The sequence below is a fragment of the Corylus avellana genome, chromosome 10 (assembly GCF_965113065.1).
Source record: "Corylus avellana chromosome 10, dhCorAvel1.hap1.2, whole genome shotgun sequence".
Lineage (NCBI taxonomy): Eukaryota > Viridiplantae > Streptophyta > Magnoliopsida > Fagales > Betulaceae > Corylus > Corylus avellana.
This window is the reverse complement of record NC_142499.1, coordinates 3,201,470-3,224,108: the sequence shown is the minus strand read 5'-3', so window position 1 is coordinate 3,224,108 and position 22,639 is coordinate 3,201,470. Positions and strand designations below refer to the sequence as shown.

Below are 22,639 nucleotides of genomic sequence, written 5' to 3'. Positions count from 1 at the left end.
AAAAACAACCCAAGAAAATAAAAAAGAAACCTTTTGGAGAACATGATCAAACAATTTTCTACAGAAAAAACACTGGGAAACAAATTTGGAAGTGCAAACATTTGATAGCGTCAATGGCACTAATATTCCTATTTCTCAGTTGATAATTATTCATGAAATCTAAAGAATCACAAAGGTCAGTGTTTTATCAAACAAATGGAATATGCAAGGAGAATATATATGAAATATACTGTAGCTCAGAGAATCTAACCTTTTATACCATCAAGTATCAGCTACAGAAGAGCACCATTTATTTAGCCTGAAAGGTACAAAAATATAATGAAGAAAGTAAATATTAAAGCATCTGAATGCAGAATTCTCTCTCTCTCTCAATGGTCTTGAAAACACATAATAGCCACTGAAACTATCTTCTTGATGCATAACCCCATGTGGGTTTTTTCTATTGCTTTTGCTTGGTCTTTGTTTTCAAGACCAAATTATATATATAGATTATATGCTCAGGAAGTGAGAATGGAAGCAAGAACATTGCAGGGAAAGGCAAAAGCATTACTCTTTGGAGTAAGGTGTGAGGTGTAAGGAGGCTTTATGCAGATACTTTGTGAATTGTGATGGTTGGTGCATGGTGGCTTAAGAGCAAGTCTGTTCAACATCATGAGGGTCCCTATGCTTCATATTCTATCTATTCCAACTGTCAATTTCACAACTGCCCCTGACCGGTTCAAACGTCTGTTTTTGTGCGTTTTACCAGATTGACATATTTGGTTCTGCCCCTAGGCCCCCTACCAACCAACCAAAAAAAAAACACTAGAAAAGGAACAAAGAAGAAATAAGGTCCTCAATACATGTCCAAAAAAATGGAGTGATGGATTTGAGTCAGAAAAATCCTAAACCATACCTATTTATTTTGGGTGAATTGGGTTGAGATTAAATTTTCCAAGTCAATTCCCAATTAGGAGATATGTATTGCAGGGTTGAGAATACATTTTCTAGGTCAATTCACAATTAGGAAGTATATGTCACGTTTTTGAAGTGTCATCTTAGGCTGAAAACATGGGTTTTGATTGACTAATAATATAAGCATGAAAACTCCGATTTTAAAGGTCAAACCGTGATTTTATCAAACACTTAACCGTATTTTTAAATATAATATATTTTCATATCGCACATATTGAAATCACTATTTTTTAAAATCAAACGTTTAAAACTGTAAATCCAAACGAACCCTAACTCTTTATATTCATGCAAAAGCAACGTCGACATCAAATTTCTTACTCCCTATGGTGTGAACATATTCGGAAATTTGCTTCATGGGGTGATTTTGAAGAAATTTGCACTAGAAAGTAATCTTTGTTGCATGACATATTAATCAAGCCAAAATAGCTTCGTAAAGATCAGTCAAAATTGGCTATTCTTGTTGAACTTTTCGTGGATTAGATAAAGTATATGATGAATATATATATTCAAAGCCATGGCATAAACTTTGGTCCCCTTCTCTTTTATGAATTATGATTGGCCATGTGAACAGTTTTTGACTTGTCCAAGATAATGGAGCTTTAGCAGCTCGTTTCTTTTCCATTGTGGACCAGCAAAATGAGAGCAAATGGCTTTTGAGCTGCTTAATGTCCCAAGAAGAAGACATGAATGCAGTGAATTCTATATCTCTTTTTGTTTGGTGGGGAAGGGATTGGAACTTGTCTTAACAAAATCGGCCTACCATGAGTTGTACTGTTAGCAAGAGAATAAAGTGCCTTTTTCAGTTTGTAATGGCCCAAGCAGCAGGGCTCTTCTTTTTCTTTTTCTAATAAGATTTTTTTTTTTTAAAAAAAAAAAACTAAGTGGAAATAATTGTAGCTTAAGCAATGGGGTAGCCTTCAAGCCCTCCATTCCCGTGAATTGAACCTAAAATCTCTCTCTTTTAGTAAAGAAAGAGGTGCCCTTCATTATAAGCAAAGGGAAAATAAAAATTAGTCCTTAATTTTTTATTATTATTATTATTATTATTATTATTATATATATATATATATATTTTACATCTTTTTAAGCTTTATCACACTTTCAAATACGCATCCAATCAATCAACACCCTGCCGCATCAAACCACTAAGTCAATGACATGTGACTCACACCTGACATGTTATGTCCCAACAGTACATCTCACTAGACAAATCTATCCTAATTAAAATTAAAAATAAAAGAGACGTAGCGGCTATGAGAGCTGACCTCTCCTTATAAAGGATCGGTCGAAAACCCATCATTAGTGAAGGGTGGCTACCTAGGCCCACCCTTATGAGAGACGACCCCTCATTAAATGAGAGGGCCACCACTTCTAATAGATTTGTGAGGGATGGACTCTCCTCACAGTGGGTGGCCGCCCTTTACTGGTGATGAGTGGTCAGCCACTTCTTTATAAGGGAAAGCCTCAGCTCATAGTTATCACTCTTCTTTTATAATTTTATTTCTTTTTTATTTTTTAAATTTTTTTATTTAGAGTAAACTTGTAATTTAAGATTGATTTGCTTATAAGTACCCCCTCACTCTATCAACACTAACTCAATGGCAACCCTTTCTCTTTAGCAATTCTACTTACTTATAATATTTAATGACTTAACACCATGCTCATACGTAATAGAAAAACATTTTAATCCAACTTAAAAGTCACCTCAAAAAGCCATATTGGATATTGATTTAGGTATCGTTTGTTTTCTGTAAAAGATTTTTCTTATTTTTGAGAGTTGAATAATCTCTGACGAAGTATAAAATGATAAACATCATCTTTTTCTTGATTTTTCATAAAGAAGCTTTTTGTGAAAGAATATGGGGGAACTTCTTTTCGTCACTTGGATTTTAAACAAGCTGACAGCTTAAGCATGCACATTATTAAAATCAAATTGCATATGCTTGGTTTGATTACATAAAACCAGAGTAGCAACTTGTCATGACAAAGAGGCTTTTCATATTAATGGACCATCACTGTCACTATAATTACATGCACTCATGCACATCGCCGTTTGCCAATCTTAATGCAATATTACATCCCTTGATTTAGATATTCATTAGAAAATTCTAGTGTTATTATGATGCTTACTTTCATTCCTTTTATTAAGCATTCCTTCCTCTTTTATTAATCTTTTATGTGTGGAGAGTGGCGGAGCCATGTAGCTTGATTTGAGAGGCCATGGTCGGTGCACACATTTAGGTGAGAACATATATTTTCCGTTTAATCAATTATTTATTCTAAAAGCTTAAACAGCAGGCCAACATTCACCTCACTGGCTCCCCTTCGTCTCTTTGCAAGAAGATGCAGACGTGCCCTCCACCAAGTGGCTTCGAGCATAGTTTGCGTTGAAAGACTAGATGAATGCAAGATACTGAAATTCACACGAAGTATCACATTTTCTATGTTCTTCATTGGTATGAGAGCAAAGAAATCCTTTGTCAAGAGTCGTTACGGTTGAAAACAAGATGTCACTGCTGGCACACACTCCGCTTCTAAGGTGACCAAAATCACTCTTTTGTTCAAGTGCTCATTAATATTATTATACCTGGAAAAACATATCATGAAAGTTACGGGGTTGTTTGTTAAACAACATCCCACCTTTCCAAACACTATTCATTTCATTCTCCAAAAAAATAATATCAAAATATTCATACTTTTATATTATATCATTTACTTTTTATATCATATCATTTACTTTTTACTACTATTCAAATAAAAAAAATCACTACAAAATAAAATTTTTTCACTTTCCAATACCACTTTTTCACTTTTCTATACTAATCATTATTTTCTATTTTAATTTTGTTATTATGAACAGTGCCGTGGAAAAGCAATGCTGTTTGCCGAACACCAAGGTGTTGTGTTGACAGAGAGAAGGAAAAAAGGAAAAAATAATGTGGCCTATCAAGTATTAAATATATATACAAATTTATTATATTCCTTGATATATACAATTTGTAGGACTTAAGGACTCAAGACCACTCTACTGTGCACCACATTGTCCTCCATCCTTATCCAAGATTTAACAGAGAAGGGCAGCTGAGTGATTTCTAGAATCCTAGCTCCCCTGGGCCAGTCTCCATAGCCACCATAACCAGTATGCCTAGCAAAGCACAGCCAAAGCTTCTTATAGGGGCAGCACCAGTCCAATCCATGATTGTGCCCAACGAATATTGCCTGCCACAATGAAAAGAGAAACGAATAAACATGACCCCATTTGTTTCCATCAATCCAGTGACAAAGATTCATTTCATCTCTGACATTCAGGAACCTTAAGCACACATATTACACATTAACCGATCTTTCCAATTAGCAGGACTTTTGAAGCCAAAACTGATCAGGATATACTAAACCTTTTTGCCAAAATATTAACATTTTTTCTCATACTCTTTTCATGCTTTGAAGAAAGATATATACACAATAACTAAACTTCAGTTCATCATCCTAAACCACATTTTGATGATTTTGGTGTGACTCAAATGTCGTGGGTGCTGGAACTCATATTTTCCTGAAAGTGGATTGTCATCGAATTCAAAAAAAAAAATTGCTCCATCGACTTCAGAGAAGTCATAGAAGACACAAGTATTAGGTACTTCAATCGTAACATGCTAGAAGATTGTCAATGGTCATTCTTAAGTAACTCTTGTCCATCAAATGAAGCAATGACAAAAAGAAAATGGCCATTCAGGGCCATAAAAGCCCAAGTACATAAGTATCAAGCCAGACAGCGTGTCCAACTTGTGATTCAAGAAATTTGCAGCTGCCCCTTTGATTTGGTATTAGTTATAAATCGAATACAGATGAAAATTGGGCGTTCAAGGTCAAACCTAGGCCCATTACGACCAGGAGCGTCATGGATATGTACGGGGGTATGTGCATTTTTGTAACAAAAAATGTTAGACCTACAACTCTTTTACAACTTGCTAACAAATGTAAGCATATGAGTTGAGGGTGTCAAAAACTGTTTTTGGTGGCTGATGTGATACCAATCACATCCTAACACGTGTCAACAAATTGTAAAAAAGTTCTACGTCTAGCATTACTGTATGTAAGTATGTTTCTTTGTGTAGTTACCGAGAAAACAGACATCTCACGTGAATGTATGTTATGAATATGTGAATGTACATAAGTACACATGAATATGGTTAACTGTATAAGAATGCAGATCTGAGAACTTACCTTGACAGAAGGCCTTTTAACCAGAAGTTTCATGATACCCATTTCTGCTTCTTGAGCAGCAACACTTTCTTTGTTAATTGAGCCCACACAAGGCTGGTATATTCCAAACCATGGAGTCACCTTCTTATATGCAGCACTTGGAATGTGCCAGAATATTAGCTCAGGAACCCTGTCAGATAACACTTCATTTGATGGACGAGAAAATGGAGGAAAACGATAAAATAAGAATAAAGAAATTCAGCATTTTTAGTGTCTCTTATTGATGTCCTTTGTTAAATCATCAGTTGTCCTAAAAGCTTATGCCGATAGAAAGAGGTAAATTTAATCACTTAATCAATACTTTTAACACTCTCCCTCACGTGGGGGCTCAAACTCCCTCTTAATAGGTGAGATCCAAAAAGTAGAATATTTAATTTAAATGAGGGGTAATTTGATGGAGTCAAGGTTCAATTCCATGACCTTTTGGCTCTAATACCATGTTAAATCACCCGTTGTCCTAAAAGCTTAAGTTGATAGGAAGATGCAAATTTAATCACTTAATCAACACTTTTAACATCCTTGAGAGAAGAAAACCCAAACCTCACCATAGTCAACTACAACTATTTGCCTTACTTTCGCTTAAATCAAACAACACCCAAAGCAAGGTTCCAATTTTTCAACTAATTTTTTTCCTTTCTTGGAAACCATTTAAATCAATGAACTAAAATTTAGATATTTAAACCTTGTTTCTAAAACATTATATCCTGAGCCCATAAGTTGCAAAGAAAGGTAGTTAAAAAAAGAGTTGTATTTCACTGTTCTTCTACCTTGAGTCAGGGTTGATCTCTTGAGATTTATGCTGGAACCATTCTGCTTGGGCGCTTGATATTACTTCTGGATACGACCCACCACCAGAATCCAAAAAGTAGAGGTATACCACAGGTGACTTTGCATCATCTGATGAGACCTGGAGAACATAGTTGGATATACTTGGCCAAAGTTCTTTAGGACCATTTCTAGAATGAGAGAGTACATTATGGTCAATCTCATGCTTCATCAACTCCAGACGATGTGTGCCTCTAAAGCTACATGCTTCTTCTCCTGCCAGACATTGGGATTCATTTGGTTTATTAAAAATTTTGTTTTCTCTTCTCAAAACAAAAACATTAACAAACAACTCAAACACAAAACACTCTTAAAAACACCAACAAAAACAACTCAAACACAAAACACTCCTAAAAACACCAACAAAAGTTTTCACTTGAATGTCACATCAAAACACTTTTTTATTTTTAAAAAACTTCTAAAAAATATTAACAAACAGAAACAGAGCCAACATGTTTCTCCTTTTTGGATGAATACCTTTACAATTCAAAACAAAAATTACAGCACACTGCTCACTTACTCAAAACAGAGAGAAGAATTCCGCACAACCCAATTCAACACAAAATTCTTAAAACCCTCCTCATAAAACACTAACAACAAATGCCACTAACTTCATGCTTACTTGAATTTGTGGAGTTGGCCGCTGGGCAAACAAGTTGAGGAATTCCAGGGGCTGAAAACCATTCCATTGGCCATTCAAATGCTGCATCGTCATGGTTTCCAAACACACTTGCCCATGGTATTCCCCTGGATTTTGTTGGAGAAATTGCCTGATCCCAATATAAGCTGGCATTTGCAATCGGTATATTGTTGGCCGTGATGACATCTCCAAGGTATATAACAAAATCTGCTCCACAATCACTTCATTAGCATTTTATACCAAAAAATAAACAAAATAAATGAATCAAAATATTAATTATACAAAGATGCCATATATCAAGCTTTGCACCCTTAAAGCTTATACTTAAGCTTATAGTTAATTCATACAACTTAGAAGTGTATGAATTACAGTTTACCTTAGATCATTGAAGTGATATTAGTACCTGGAGTTTCATCGTCCAGTACAGTATTCATGACCTTTATAGAGTTCGCGTCCTGGCGGGGTCCCCAGGCCGTCCACGCGTCCTCCCCAAAATGCAGGTCTGCAAAGAGAGCGATCTTGAACGGTGCACCCTGCCGGATTCGGAGGCACTTCTCCGACGTCTTTGGCAGGGCGAGCACTTGGTAATCAAATCCGAGGGTCAGGATGAACTGGAAGTAGAGAGAGAAGCAAGCGAAGGACAAGATCGTCAACTGAGCTGGGGAGCTCTCCATCGTCGCAGAGCAGAGAACGGTTGCAATGATGGTCTCGTCCGCATCGACGAGGTGAGTCAGGTGACGGGTATGGTACGCATCGATCTCGGTTTTGGTGGGAAAGAGGATGATAACGTCAGCACTAGCCTTATCTTCTTTAAGGTTAATGCTGCGGTACCCCTACTTTTTAGCATAATTCTAATTACCCCCTATTTCCAATCTATAAGGACTTGGTTGAAAATTTGTTTCAACTTACTCTAATAAGTGACAAATGTCATTTAATATCTTTGAGTTTCTCAAAAATTAATGTTTGGTTTCTTAAGTTAGTAGAATGATAATAAATGACTGTTAATAATATATATTTTTTAAAAAAGTGATAGATCATAGATGACACTTAACACTTATTGAAATTGACTGGAAAAAATTTCCTCCAAACCAATAAATTTTTGTCCCTTTTGGAGTTAGACCATATCTCTCATATAGGACATGATTTTTTTTTATATAAAAAGAATTCGAAAAGGTAGGCGAGAACCAACCCTAGTTATTAGGGACGGAGCCAGGAAGGACTAGTATAGCTATATAGAAAATTGAGGGATTTTGAAATGGAGAGAATCATTTTTCAGCTATATAGGCCATGCCCCCCTTCGATCCTCTCCATTTCAAAATCCCTCCATTTCCTCCAGTTAGTGCATTTTGAAGGGTATTGCATTTAATGCACTACCCTTATTAAAACTTTTGGACAACACTACCCTTCACAATGCACTAAATGGAGGAAATTGAGGGATTTTGAAATGGAGAGGATCCTTTTCCCTTCCAAAAGGCCTGGCCCTTAGCTGCAAAATTTTTTGGCCCTTAGCTGCAAAATTTTTTGGCCCTTGGCTCTTGCCCATAATAGTTTCTAGTTCTGCCCCTAATAATTATTCTAATTGGAGTAATGATGCAAAGCACGCGGCGTGCGTGGCACGCCCACGCACGCCAGTGCAAAAAATTTTTTTTTTTTTTTTTATTTTTTTTAAAAAAATAATAAAATAATAAAAAAAAAAAATTTTGTGCCTGGCGTGCATCACTGTTGATGCACGCCAGGCGTGCTTTCCATCATTACTCTTCTAATTGAATATGAGCATGGTAATATCTGCCTGTTAAGAGAGACTTAGACTGTAGTTCTTACCCCATCAATAGAGACGCATCTTGTGTTTATTGATGAGAAATGAAGATAATTGTAGGGTATAAAATCTAAGGCTTGAAAAGGTAGAGGTACAAATGAGAAATACACAAAAGTTTGAGAGCTTAATTGAAAAAGTTATTGGCCATTCGCCCAAACCCAGTCGATCCCAATATGATTGGAACTAGGATCTAGGCACATTCTTTGGCATACAGGTTCTCTTTCCAAATGTATACTTGTTGTTAATTTAAACCTATATATATTCTAAAGTTTGCATTTTGTCCCTATATAATTGTTGTTAATTGATAACAACGGTCAACTGTCGGGTACCAAAAATAAATTAACAGAATGTCTAGTTGCTTGTATATTCTAAAATTATGTGAATTCAATTGGTTCATTGCATTGACTTAAAAAATATTATATGTTAAAATGTGAGATGTTATTAATGAGAATTTAGTATATTTTCGTTAAGTTTTCACGCTCTATGTTGTATAAAAAATTTGAGCCAAAGAAACTATCTTTTAATTTTATGAAGAATGAATGTCTCTTCAAAAATGAAAAATAAGTATTTTAGAAAGAAAATTCTTTTTGGTTCTCGTGGTAATATGCCACATTTTTAATATATAGCATTTTTCAACCGTTCAATGCAAAAAAGGACCTGAATTTACATAATTTTAAAACCTACAATTTCAAAAAGCTGTAGGGCATCCTCTTTTCTTTTTTTTTTCTTTTTATATATATATATATATATTTTTTATAAACTCTTAAAATTTTAACAGTAAAGTCCATTTAACCCCCTCAAGCTACCACTTCAATGACAATCTACCCCCCAAACTATCAATTGCGACAATTTACCCCACATACAACCAAAACAATGATAATTGCCCCCCAAGGCTAACAAAATGACAAAATTACTCCTATAAAATTTTCAATAAGACAAAAACACCCTTAAAAATTTGAAAAATAAAATAAATTTTAGCAATTTTGTTTTAGTAATGGTAATTTCGTTATTTTATTAAAATTTGGGGTACATTATCATTGTTTTGGTAGTTTAGAGGGTAAATTGTCGCAATTGATAGTTTGAGGAATAGATTGTCATTAGGGTGATAGTTTGAGAGGGCTTTACCCAAATTTTAATTATTACTTGTGATTAGATAATTCATATGTTTTCATCCTACCCTCCCCATACCTCCCTCCACTCTCTACCCTCCCCATACAAAGAAGAAGAGTGCTGGACGACCTATGGGCAAATTGTGAACGCTGCTAAAGAAGAAATTGCACAGCACATGGGCTGGGTGGTTCAATATACCAGCAGGGTAGCCAATGGGGTAGCGCACAATGTAGCAAAAGGCGCGTTTAGGTATGGGGAGGGTAGAGAGTGGAGGGAGGGTTTCCCGTTTGCTGTGGAAGAGTTAAGTTCCTGATGTATTAGTTTTGCTTTTGGCTTTTTATGAGAACCAATTCAACCAATATATATATATATATATATATATATATATATATCGTTAAGTTATATATTGAGGGAATAGTAAAATCTGAATAATTTAATTAAATAATTATTATGACATCCAAATGATCTTAAACGAACAGAGAGTGACAGAATTGGCATTTTTTTTTTTTTTTAATTATCAATGATTACATCAAAATAATGTAATTTTTTTTTTTTTTTGACATGTCCACATAAGAGGGGGAGGAAGATTTAAACTAGTAGTCTCTATTTCATAAGGCATGATTTTCAGCTGATTGAGCTACCCAAACGTGCCTTACATGGCACTCTCTTACTGAACAAGCAATGCGCCTTCCCATCGGCCCACACCAAAGTTCTCAGAACATTCCCAGCAAGGAGTCTGTTTCCTAAATTTAAGAAATATGTTCAAAAATCGCAAAAAAAATCCTACAGCAGACTTTCTAAATGAACCCAAAACATTATGATTGCTACAGTGAAATCCAATGTTTTGGGTTCTACTATTGCAATCTTTATGATTATTAAAATTAAAAAAAAAAATGATTCTCTTTCTTCTCTCCTCTCTCCTCTCTCTTCTCACAATTCTCTCTCATCTCTCCTCTCATATATATATATATAATATAATTAAAAAAAAAACAAATATTTTAATAATATAGGGAATGATTAAGAAAAATTATTGTGGTGTATTTTGACCTAGGAAAACAAAAAGTAGTTTAAATCTTTAAATATATATAAAAAAAAAATGACGAAAAAGCTGTTGAGAATGCTTTTACCAGACAAGTCTTGCTGATCAGCACATGTACATATTCTTCGGCCAAAAAGTGCCAATGGCGTATTTTGTCAAAGATCATGCTACGGTAATTATGCGGAATATCTTTTAATTTTAACCAAAACAAAAGGAACGATAAAAAAAAGTTATGCAAATTGAAATCAATACTCCAATTTTTTTTTCCTTGACAAATCAATACTCCAATTTAAATACTAAGTTATATAACTAAAATTGGATTATTTTTCAAATGTTTGCACAGGTTATAGACTATTATCGACAATACTCGTAATACTTGTGAATGTTTTCAAATAAACTAATCATATATATATTATTTATTGAGAATAATATATTAACAAACTTGAAATAAGATCCGGTGCTCGTCAAACACATTGTCGTCTACCACTCATACGTCATTGTTGAGTGGAAGGTTGGGGTGAGGTGGACGTAATGTGGGTGGAAGATGGAAGAGTGGCGGTGGCCGTTGATAAAGGCAATGACAACAATAAATACGAGCGTCGAAGAGAAAGAAAGGTTGAGTAATCTAGTACGGTTGGAAACTCTCTTAAATCCCAAATTAAGTGACATGGCAAAAGTGTAATCTTTGTATGTATTATACTATTATTTACACATGTCATCCTTCAATATAAAAATGGGAAAAAATTGGAGGCTCTATCCATCCTTTCCATTTCAATTTTTATTTATTTATTTATTATATTTTTAACTTAGAGTCATTTTATAATATGGTCAAATTACATTTTGTGCCACGTTATCTAACATTTTTAATTGACTTTATTAAGATATTAATTTAACATGTGATTTCATTATGGTTCAAATGAACAGGATCCTATTTGCATACATGCTGTTATTAAAATAACAGCATGTATGCTGTAGTTGAATCAACGGTCAAGATTTAATTTTAAAGTTGACTTACTTTTATAAACATTTAATAGGGGAGAGAAAATGAAAAGAGATTTTAAAAAATTCAATCTTGACCGTTGATTCAACTACAGCATACATGCTGTTATTTTAATAACAGCATGTAAGCCAAATCCTTGCCCGTTGAGGGGCACAGTGGTCTATTGATTATTACTTAGATAAGACTTTATTGTTTAATAAATAAACCTCGTTTATAGCCTGCCGGGTGGGTAGTTGACACTTGACTGTGTCAATGGCACAATTTCTCGATCCATTAGTAATTAAAGTTGTTTCGGAGGGTTATAAAAGTAACTCTATAGTCTTTTAGAAAGTATCACACAAGTAAAGCAAAACAGGTGTCGCCTAGGTTCCGACTTTCTAGAAGGCTACCACATTCCGTCAGACACAAGGTAATTCAACTCTAGCCTGCAGGGTAGTTTCGCCAATTCGCATCTCGTTTTTGTCGCACAAGTATTTCTTTTGTAACCCGCGCTAAAAATTCCCCCAAGCGCGTGCTACACACTCTTTAAGATTACCTTTTGTTTTTGTTTTTGTTTTTTTTTTTAGAGGCAAATAGTATATGTAGAAATTTGTATTTTTGTTAAATTTGTCAAGATAATGTCCTAAATGATGGGAGAGATCGGACAATCGTGGGTGATGTTAAAGAGTAAGAATGACAGTCAAATAGTTATTTTCCGGGATGTAGGATTTGAGCTTCGGGAAGAAGGCCAGTTGAGTTGCTAGGAGAGTAGTGAGAACCTCCCGATTTTATTATTTTTATTTCATATCGACTGGCATTACGTGTTTTAAATTAATGTGAATAGTAACATTATTTTGACTCATGCTATATACTATATCATCATTCCGCTAAGAGGATAAAAGTGTAGTATATAGTTTTTTTATTTTTTTGGCCTGTGTTAAAAGGATTGAATCTTATTATATCTCTAAAATACTTGATTCTTGTATGTAAACATATTTTTTTAGATGTTTCATAAATGTATAATGTGAAAATACCCACAAAATGAGATAAAATTTAATTAATTTATCAACCTACATTTAGAAAGTGACATTTGACCTATAATCTTGTGTTCTTGTTTATTTTGTTAACGTCTTTTACACTTGATCTTAGACATTTTTATTCAAATAACAACCTTAATAGTCATTTTATTCAAACCACAAATGAGAAAAGTGCTCAAGATTTAATCATATGTCAATCAAGTCAATGTTTTTCTCAAAGCCTGTGAAATACAGGTGAATGTTTTGATGACAAATTTTGACGAATGTCAATAGGACAAACCTCACATGGTTAAAATAAAACTTGTTGGGAATTGTGCTCCCACTTCTAAGCCTAGACTGTGAGAAGAAGGCTAACCCTATACAGCTACGTTTGGCAAAGGAAAGCCCCGCACTGTAGCTGGAACGACACTGTTCCAGCTACAGTGCGGGGCTGACATTTGGCCAGCTTTTTCATTTTTTTTTTTTTTTTTTTTTAAAAAAAAAAAAACAGAGGGGAAAGATGGGGTGGTTCCAGCCACCCCTTGGCCAAAATGGGGTGGCCGAACCACCCCATTTTTGGCCAAGGGGGTGGCTTCAGCGTTTTCCTGCCTCTTTTTTTTTTTTTTTTTTTTTAATTTAAAAAAAAAAAAAAATTTTAAGCTGAAAAACAGAAAAAGTCGGCCATGTGTCAGCCCCGCACTGTAGTTGGAACAGTACCGTTCCAGCTACAGTGCGGGGCTTTCCCTTGCCAAACATAGCTTACGAGTCCATTAGCGAACGAGAGCAATCATTCATGATTGACACCTTCGAGCCTTGGGTGTTGTTTGGTAAACCATTAAACCATAAACACCACGACATGTCCAAACAATGTTTATGAGTAGGTGAAAAAAACATTATACTGAAAAATAAAAATTTTTTGTTTTATAGTAATTTTTTTATTTAAATTGTAGTAAAAAATAAATAATGTAATATAAAAAATAAAAATATTTTGATGTTGAATTTTTGAAAAAAGAGACGAATAATATTTGGAGGTAGAAGGGTGTTTAACAAACCCCCTATCACAATTGAGGCTAGGCAAGGCAATCAACTCCTTGGCGGTGAATTCTTGGCGATTGGGATGGGGACCAAACAGTCCACTTTGATTATCCCATTCAACTTGTCCTACAAGATCCTCCCAAGATCTCGCTATCAATGAGATTGATTTTGAGGAAAATATGCTATTAATCTTTTTTTGGTAATGGGAAGGGGTTGGCCCAAACAATGTTCATTACAATTTCTTAAAAAAATCAACATCAAAACATTCTAATTTTTTTACTTTTAATATCAAATCATTTACTTTTTATTATTATTCAAATAAAAAAATCATTACAAAACAAAATTTTTTCACTTTTTCATACTACTTTTCATTTTTTTTATACTAAACATTCTTACTTTTTTTCACATCAATCTATATCAATTACAGTGTTTAGGCCATTCCATTTGTCAAACACCCCCTTAGTTGTACCAGAGTATGATTACAACGATTTGACAAGTTACAATATTCAAACATGATTAACGTCCTATCAACTCCTTAAACAAAGGAAAGCATGCACAGTAACATGTCAACACGTGGCATTTGGCGTCACCAAAATCCACCTCTAGTTGTAGCATGCAGGAAATATGAGATTAGTCATCGTCACAACATTAAAAGGCTTGATCTCTATAAATACCACACGACAACTGGGTATGAAGATCCTTTAGCAATTTGCCACATAAATTACAAACTTGGTCATTATCCATCTTGATGGTAATGACTAACTTTTGATGGTAATGACTAACTTAAACATTGAAGTTATCTCCCACAGGCCTATTCCAACAACCTATTTGCATTGCCTCATTTTTGTCGATCAGTAGCGATTGGAGATGACTCATTGCAGAGAGGCCCAAATGAACTTGACTGAAAACTTTCATAACAAAACTCAAGGTTTTAATGAATTTATCTTGGTCGATACTAACTCAATTATTCCTTCTCATATCCCAGGCAAATAGACGAAAGTTAATAGGAAAAACCCCATATGGTTAAAATATATTTTTTCATTGTAGATCAATAAATCAAATAGTCCTTATCCAACAAGTAAACAAAAAAAATTACCATCAAATTTGTCATATGTCACGCAAGTAATGTTAGAAGGAAGACTTTTGTCTCTCTAAAAGTAATATGGCTTTAAAAATTACCAATTAATCAAAATTTTACAGTGATTATTTATAAATCTAATGATAATTTTAAAAAGTACATTACATTTGAAGGGTTAAGAGAATAACAAAAGTCTTCATTCTATAATTATTCATGTCACTTTTATCCCATTTGAATGTTAACGTCAATGACAACGCCCCCAATGCAATGTCACGTAAGCAAGTGCTAAGTCACTCATAAAAAATCAATTGATGCAGGAAATTTAGAGAAATACAAAACATGAGGAAAAAAAAAAAACTACTTACAACTTCTATATATCTTATTCAATTTTATCTACTTGCAAACAAATTTTAAAAGCCAAGTCAGGATGAAAAGGAGGTCACCTAGAACATTTGGAGCCCATTTCCTTGTCATTCCTTCATTTTGTAATTACAATAAACTTTCAAGAAATCAATAGGCATGCATCCCTTCATGTATACAAAAAGATTTCATTGAAAATTTTCAAGAAATCAAATAGGCATGCGATGAATCAGCAGGTATGTGACCCTTCGTGTATAAAAAAAGACTTTCAATAGATTCTTAAGAAATCAACATACATGCAACCCTTTTGATTCGATTCAACGTTTGTTATTGTAGCTTTACTATTTAGGTCTTCAAGTGTTGTATTTCTCTAACGTTCACGCATCAAATTAACTAGTTTTTTTGGCGTTTACTAGTGTAGCATTGCATTGCATTGGGTGCTTACATTAACACTAAGGTGTCAAACGAAACAAATGTAGTAGATGACAACCTATTAATCTTAGGGGTGTTAACTCGGTTCCGGTTAGTGGTTATTGATTAAAATCTCTAATTAGAATCGAGGTAGCTGGTTAGTCAATTTAAAAAACCGGAATCAATAACTGGCTATTGGTTACCTGGTTATGTAATAATCGCCGGTTACCGGTTGGTAGCCGGTTATCAGGACTGATAATCGGGTCTTTAAAAAATTGGGTATTTTAGAAATTGTGCATACTTTTTGGGCGTAATTTAACACTTTTTGGTCCTTTTTAAAAAAACAATTAGGATTTTTTTGGCCTAATAAGCCAAGCTTTGTTATATTGTTAAAAATATATCTAAAGTAAACAACGTTGTTTTACATTTTTAAAAATTAAATATATTAATATATATAAATATATATTATATATACACACCTTTATAACCGAGTATATATAAATGCAAAAAACTGGTTATTTTCAACTGCTTTTAAAAGCAGTTGGTTGGTTATTGTTAAACTATCATTTATCCAAAAAGCTTAAGCTGATAGAAAGAGATAAATTTAATCCCTTAATGATTATTTTAACACTTCCCCTCACGTGTGACTCAAACTCTCTTTTAATAGGTGATGCCCAACACATGAAATATTTAATTTAAATGGGAGATGATTTAACAGAGTCAAGGTTCGATCACATGACCTGTGGCTTTGATACCATGTTAAATTATCAGTTGTCCCGAAATAAAGTCCACAGGACCATTTGGATTGATCACTAGCGTAAGCCGGTGGCTCTAATACCATGAAGGAATTTATAATGCTATAAAAAAATAAATTAAATGCGGAAATAATAAAATAAATAGCACAAAGATTTTACATGGTTCGATCAACGATCTACGTCCACAGATAAAACTCAAATGCCTACATTATGCTCTTATTATATTACTTGATATTTTACAATATATGATATTCCTATTTATAAGAGAATTGAGGTAGATAATTTTGATAATCAAATCAAAATAATTTGATTACCATCAAATCCAATTACAATCAAATGATAATCAAATTCCCTAATATTCTCTAACAGTTATAACTGTCCGGATTTACACTCCTAATTAACCTAAAACACTAAATTTTCAAAATTGAAAATTTAAGAATTAAATTAAAACCAAATGAAAATCTAGATAATAAATATGATTTTTAAAAAAAATTATAAATGACAACCGAGAAGGTAGCACACACGCTCCTTTGGCAGTGTGGTATTTCACCACCGCCTTTCATTCACCGCCTATGAAAATGAGAGTCCTTATCAAGAGGGGAAGCAAGCAAAGCGGACCGAAATAGTAATTAAAAGCAAAAGAAAGGGCCTTCTCTTCGAAGAAATCCGTAACCTCGGACACCTTCCTAACTTTGATCACGTCACGGAAACTCCTCAACTGCTTTCAATTCCTCATCCAATCGGACTGCTCTTTATAAGTCTTCGTCAAGAGAGGAGAGCCACAAACCCACCTGCTTTTTGCCCTGCAAAACCTGAGATTTGCCTGGTCTTGTTTGCTGCCCGGGGCGCAGTTTCTGGCGCTGTTTTCCTTGTTCCTTTGCTTCACTTTCCCGGATTCTTTTGCGTCGTCTTTTGGGCGTGTTTCGCTTTGGGGTTTACCCGTTTGAGAAATGGGTCGTTGGAGAAGACAACAAGGTGGAATTCATCATCAAGAGGCTCAGGGGCCAAGATCACAGAGGAAGCCACCACTTGGGGGTATGTATGCTTTCTGTTTTTTTTTTTTTCTTTTTAAATCAATATATTCGATGATAAATTAGTTTTTTTTTTTTTTTTAAAAAAATATTAATATAAATAGATTCTCTTTCATGGATTTTTGCTTCAAAAAACTGGGTTTTTCTTAGAATTTGATATAGCCGCCGCTGTGTGTCTGTGCATTTGTAGTTGTCCTTTTTTGTGCCCATTCCAAGCAGTTAGATCAGTGATTTTCTAGGATGATGGTTTCTATTCTGGGTTTAGGTGATGATAGAATAGTTTTATTGCAGAATTTGGGGCGGTTTATGTTATGCTTGATGTGTTGAACTTTTAGTTTTTTTTTTTTTTTTTTTTTTTTTTTTGAACCTTAGATCGTTGAGGGCGGGTTTTGTGTTTGCTTCTCGGTTATGGAAATTGGAGGCGATGTTACATCGCGTATATTATAATGCTTCCTCCTCGAATTTGGAGTGTTTAAGGTTTGTGGTTGTGAGGTTGTATTTGTTTATGGTTTTAATACGGAGCCAGGAATTTATCTTGGGGGACTAAAATTATGATGTTTTTAGTTATTTTTGCTTACGGTATATTCTAATAATGTACATAAAGCTCAAAAAATTATTATAAACACAATCCAATATGCAACGAAATATTTAACTATCCAATAGGTTTGTAACAAAAAACGTATGTATCTAATTTCTTGAACGTGTGTAGACATTGACAACTAGATTGGGGACATGATCCAATTTGAGTACCTCTACAGGATAGTCCTCAATAGAAAGCTGAAGCTGAAGAGGATCGGCAGCAAGTGATTAAGTAGTTCCTCGTATAAAAGTATTGAGTCACTAAAATGTAGGTATATATGAAGGGAAGAAAAAAAACTAGCAGTGTGAGTAGGTTTGAGTGTTTAATGAGTGAGTAGAGTGATGGAATTTGATTCACAATGAATTGAAGGGACATTCAGATTTTGCATGGTTTACCTGATGTCTTGTTTGAGTTTCCAGGAGTTCACCACAAAAACACTGATATGTTTGTTGGATGTGGGGAAATGTGAGTTAATGACAACATTGACAAGGGAAGTGCTCCAAAATGGTGAATGATGCTGATGAACGATGGCATCTGTGTAGGAGTTATGTTAGTTGTATAATGGGACTTGCCTCTCATTTCCTTGACTAATAATACCTAATCCTTATCTACTGTCTTTTTCTGCTAGCTTCTCCTGTAGGTTTTTCATATATTACTACCTTTATTCTGAATTGAATTAAACTGATATATCATTGATGCATTACTGTGGTCGGAGGAGTGGGGCCCACCTGCAAATGGTGATGGCTTTAATGTTTCCAATTATTGAAATGGATTTTATGTTCCTGTCAACTCTGCTATTGCCTTCTTCTAAGATTTATATGCTTTTAATTATTTTTCTGCTTTTAAGTATGATGGTGGATCCTTGCATGCATGATTGAACATGTTTTCCTCCTTTTGTTTTCAGATAATTGGCAGTTATCTGTGCCTTCCTGGGAAAAGAAATTCTGCACATCAATTGGTTCAGTTCCATGGCGAAAGCTCTTGGAAACCAAAAAGTGTATGTATCTTTATGACAATGTAGTTCAATGGAATGACTCTGCTGGTGAAGAGGCATTTCACAATGCAAAAAACCGGTATTGGGCAGAGATTAATGGCCTTCCATGTGACATATCATTGCCTGATCCTGATATTTATATTGATGAAGTTGATTGGAACTCCATGATAGATCCTGAATTGTTGTTGGATTTGGAACGGGAACCTGAGGTTCATACTGATGGAGATAAAGATGAGAAGGTTTTGATTCTTGGTGATTCCGTCCCCTTGAACCAGTCTGTTCCTTGCACAGGATGGGGAGATAAAGATGAGAAGGTTGTGATTCCTGGTGATTCCGTCCTCTTGAACCAGTCTGTTCCTTGCACAGGATGGGGAGATAAAGATGAGAACGTTGTGATTCCTGGTGATTCCCTCCCCTTGAACCAGTCTGTTCCTTGCACAGGATGGGGAGATGCTGAAGAGGACTATAAAAAAACTACTGATGTACCTTGGCATCCTGGATATGGATATTGTGACCACAATGTGGATAAAGCTAATTCTTGGGAGCATAATCATAGTCAGAGTAATATAGCCTTGAAAGATAATGGATGGGGATATGATCAGAATGATTCATGGGGATGGAATCAGAATCAGTGGAAAAATGGTTGTAATGAGTGGGAGAACAATTATAACGTGTCAAATAACATGGATAGTGGGAATGGATACTGGGGAATGTGGGATGACAATAGTAGAAAGAACCAAGGCTCTGAACAGTACATGTCAAGGTATAAAACCTCACGGTTTCAAGGCAATGGGTATCAAATGGCGAATGGATGGCAAAATGGCAGGGGAAGGAGGGTAAATGTTGCATATGAATGACCATTTCAATATTTTTTAAAGGAGGAGAAAAAGAAGCCCTACCTCACTGCAATGGAACCTGCACTCTTGCGGTTATGCCATTATGTATCCAGCAGAGTAGGAGATCCATTGAGTTGGGATAAATCAGTTTTGTGAAACCCTTTGAGTGTATAATATATTGTCTACTTGAGTTTGTTATATTCTTTGTGATCAGTTGAAGATATGGTATGTAATAGTGTACTACATACCCAGAAAAGTCCAATGTATTGTTCGGTTTATGCTGCAATTTTGTGGTTTGCTTGGTAAGACTCAGCAGATTTTGAACATGGATTGTGCTGCTGGGTCAGGGGAGCATTGTTAACATGTTTAGTCTATATAATTTCTTGTCATAAAATGCTGCTTTGCTGTGTATATAGCAATCCCAATGTCAATGTTGAGGGTATTGTATTGTAATTTAGGTTTAGAGAATTGTAAGTTCTGATATAAGTTCATTAAGATTTTCGTCCAAGTAATGAATTGTTATTCCCATCTTTTATCTTTACCAAATTTTACAGCATTGTATATGTATCTTCCTTGTTCTTTATTTTTGTTCTATGGCTAAAATGAAGCCAAATCTTGCTTTTCAAGCTATTATATGTAGTGTTCATATCCGGTTTAGCAATTTATTTTTTATTTTTTATTTTTTCATTTTAGTTTTAAAAAATCACTTTTCTTTTAATTTTAGGTACATACTTTTTCAAAGCACTTATATTTCACTCTCTATTTTAGTTATCTACTTTTACTATTTAATTTAAATATTATTTCTCGATTTTTTTATCCAACAATTATATCTTTGAAAAAAATTAATCTGTTTTCTTTTTAAAAATAATTAAGTTTTTCAGAAAAAAGAACTACTACAAATATAATTTAAACAAAACTAGAAATATATTTAGATTAATTTTGAACCAATTTTAGTTTATATCTAGTCTGTCTAAATTCAAGTAAAAACTAAACTGACTAATATGTACCCTTTTTAAACCTAATTTTTAAAAACTTGTTTCAATTTAGTTTTAGTTTGTCTAAATCTGTATGTATCCAAACTAAATTGACTAATATATATATATATATATATATATATATATATATTCTAAAACTTTATATATCCAATTAAATTGTCAAATTTATTTAGTTCATATAATTATTGGATGTTTATCCTATGCTTTGAAAAAATTTGGAAGTCATTAAGAACCCCACTTTTTAATTTTTTTTTTTTTTAATCCTCTTGCCTAATATGATTGTATATAATGTGCATGCAAGTTGACTCGAGTATTAAAGGGGTATAGAGAATTTGAAGTTGAGATTGGAAATTGCATTTTAAAATGGAGAAGAAAAATGACAGAGTGGGAGGAAGAGTCAAGAGAGGGAGAGATTCTGTATTTATAGCCTATAGGACTTAATTTCTCAAAATAGTTTAGAGAAAAAAAATCGTACAAATATTGAAAGAAAAAATAAAAAATTAGGAGTAAAATAGTATGTTTGGGATTAATTTGAGAAATAAAACTTTTAAATCAAAAAGAGCTTTTGGGCAAAAGCTTCATTTTTAAGCTTTTGCCAAAATGTGTTTTGACAATTTTTAAGTTTTTTAGACCCTTAAAAGTGCTTTTAATTTTTTTTACCAAACAAATATTTTTTCTTCTTCAAACGGACTTTTTGAGTGCTAAAAGTATATTTAGGTCCCTCAAACGCAATCCCAAACAGACCCTTAGTGTACAACTGCCAAGTTTAAAACTGGGTTCGTTCTTGTTGTAGTAATGATTTTGAAAAATGTCTTTTTAATTTTTAGTTTGAAATAAACGTTTTGATGTGATATAAATTAAATGCTTGTTTGGGTGTGCATTTAAGGGCAAAAATATGCGTTTAACACTTAAAAAGTTCGTTTGAAAAAAAAGGACTTATTTGGCAAAAAAAAAATTGAAAGCGTTTTTAAAGGTAAAAAAAGTTTAAAAAATGACTAAAACGCACTTTGGCAAAAGCTTTTCCCAAAAAATATTTTTTTTACTTAAAAACAATATTTCTCAAACAAAATCCCAAACATGTTTTAAAAAAGTAAAAAAAAAAAACCTTTTGAAATTTGTTATCAAGCATAACAACTTTTGATTTGGCACAGTTTTTATATATTAAAAGTGCTTTTTACCCTTTATAACGTAATTTCAAATAGACTCTAATTTCACGTCATAGCCAATTAGAAGACGACCTATGTCCTATTTATTAAAACTATAAAAACACAAATAAAGAATTATAATTAAAATTCAAAATATAGAAAACAAAATTAATTAATTAAATTTTTTTTAAAAAAACCCGAGGTCTGGGGTGGTGGATGCCTCGTGTCGCGCAGCCATCCAACGGTCCTACCTCAATTTTTTTTTTTTAATACTTATATTCATAATTTTTTATACTTTTAAATTAAAGGGAAAATATGTTTCCTTTTGAGCGTTAAAAAGAATTTATTTGATAACAATTGAATTGAATAATTTTGAGAAAAAATTTAAAAATCAACGAGGCCCGTTGGCCCAATAAACCCCGCAATAAACCCTGCACATTAAAACCCTTCCTCCCTATCAATCAGATTTAACGAGGGAAACCACGCTCTCCGACTCGGTCCCGGAAAACCCACCTGTTTTACTAATTTTTCCCTCTAAAACATCAAAGAAGAAGCCATAAACGCCCTCTCGCTCTCTCTGCAACATAGAACAGAAACAAATTTGGATATATATATATATCTATATATATACATATATAATCGTCGTATTTCCTTTTGTGTTCCGATGGGGAAGAAATTCGGCAACAATCGAGGTTAGTCTTTCCAACTCTCTCTCTCCCTCTCTCTCTCTCTCTCAGTGTATTTATTTTTTTCTGAATTTTATTTGCTAATTGCTTGAAT

At 33.8% G+C, this 22,639-nt stretch overlaps 3 protein-coding genes and 1 pseudogene across 3 annotated transcripts in view; 2 read left to right on the top strand and 2 right to left on the bottom strand.

Annotated features, from left to right (window-relative positions):
- Window positions 1–3,292: 3,292 nt before the first annotated feature.
- On the bottom strand, window positions 3,293–3,443 carry LOC148583251 (5.8S ribosomal RNA; annotated as a pseudogene).
- Window positions 3,444–3,903: 460 nt separating this feature from the next.
- PAP16 (purple acid phosphatase 16) lies at window positions 3,904–7,455 on the bottom strand. Its single transcript, XM_059571746.2, has 5 exons — window positions 7,083–7,455; window positions 6,662–6,886; window positions 5,982–6,255; window positions 5,176–5,344; window positions 3,904–4,173 (listed from the first exon to the last, which is right to left on the bottom strand). The coding sequence occupies exons 1-5, from the start codon at window positions 7,351–7,353 to the stop codon at window positions 3,961–3,963; spliced, it is 1,152 nt and encodes a 383-aa protein (XP_059427729.2). The 5' UTR covers window positions 7,354–7,455; the 3' UTR covers window positions 3,904–3,960.
- A 9,522-nt stretch (window positions 7,456–16,977) lies between these two features.
- LOC132191831 (uncharacterized) lies at window positions 16,978–20,247 on the top strand. Its single transcript, XM_059606942.2, has 2 exons — window positions 16,978–17,313; window positions 18,794–20,247. The coding sequence occupies exons 1-2, from the start codon at window positions 17,229–17,231 to the stop codon at window positions 19,738–19,740; spliced, it is 1,032 nt and encodes a 343-aa protein (XP_059462925.2). The 5' UTR covers window positions 16,978–17,228; the 3' UTR covers window positions 19,741–20,247.
- Window positions 20,248–22,316: 2,069 nt separating this feature from the next.
- The window catches only part of NOF1 (U3 small nucleolar RNA-associated protein), a 28,015-nt gene continuing 27,692 nt past the window's right edge, over window positions 22,317–22,639 (top strand). The window contains exon 1 of the mRNA XM_088510970.1: window positions 22,317–22,551. Coding sequence (XP_088367096.1) covers window positions 22,524–22,551 — 28 coding nt within the window. The 5' untranslated portion in view covers window positions 22,317–22,523. The remainder of the gene's footprint in view (window positions 22,552–22,639) is intronic.

Excerpts from the sequence above, each read along its gene's own strand:
- LOC132191831 (XM_059606942.2), top strand. The coding sequence starts at position 17,229 with ATGGGTCGTTGGAGAAGACAACAAGGTGGAATTCATCATCAAGAGGCT. Across the intron at positions 17,314-18,793 it reads GAGGAAGCCACCACTTGGGG|ATAATTGGCAGTTATCTGTG; the intron begins GTATGTATGCTT and ends TTTTGTTTTCAG.
- PAP16 (XM_059571746.2), bottom strand. The coding sequence starts at position 7,353 with ATGGAGAGCTCCCCAGCTCAGTTGACGATCTTGTCCTTCGCTTGCTTC. Across the intron at positions 5,345-5,981 it reads GAGATCAACCCTGACTCAAG|GGTTCCTGAGCTAATATTCT; the intron begins GTAGAAGAACAG and ends GTTATCTGACAG. Across the intron at positions 4,174-5,175 it reads TTAAAAGGCCTTCTGTCAAG|GCAATATTCGTTGGGCACAA; the intron begins GTAAGTTCTCAG and ends TCATTGTGGCAG.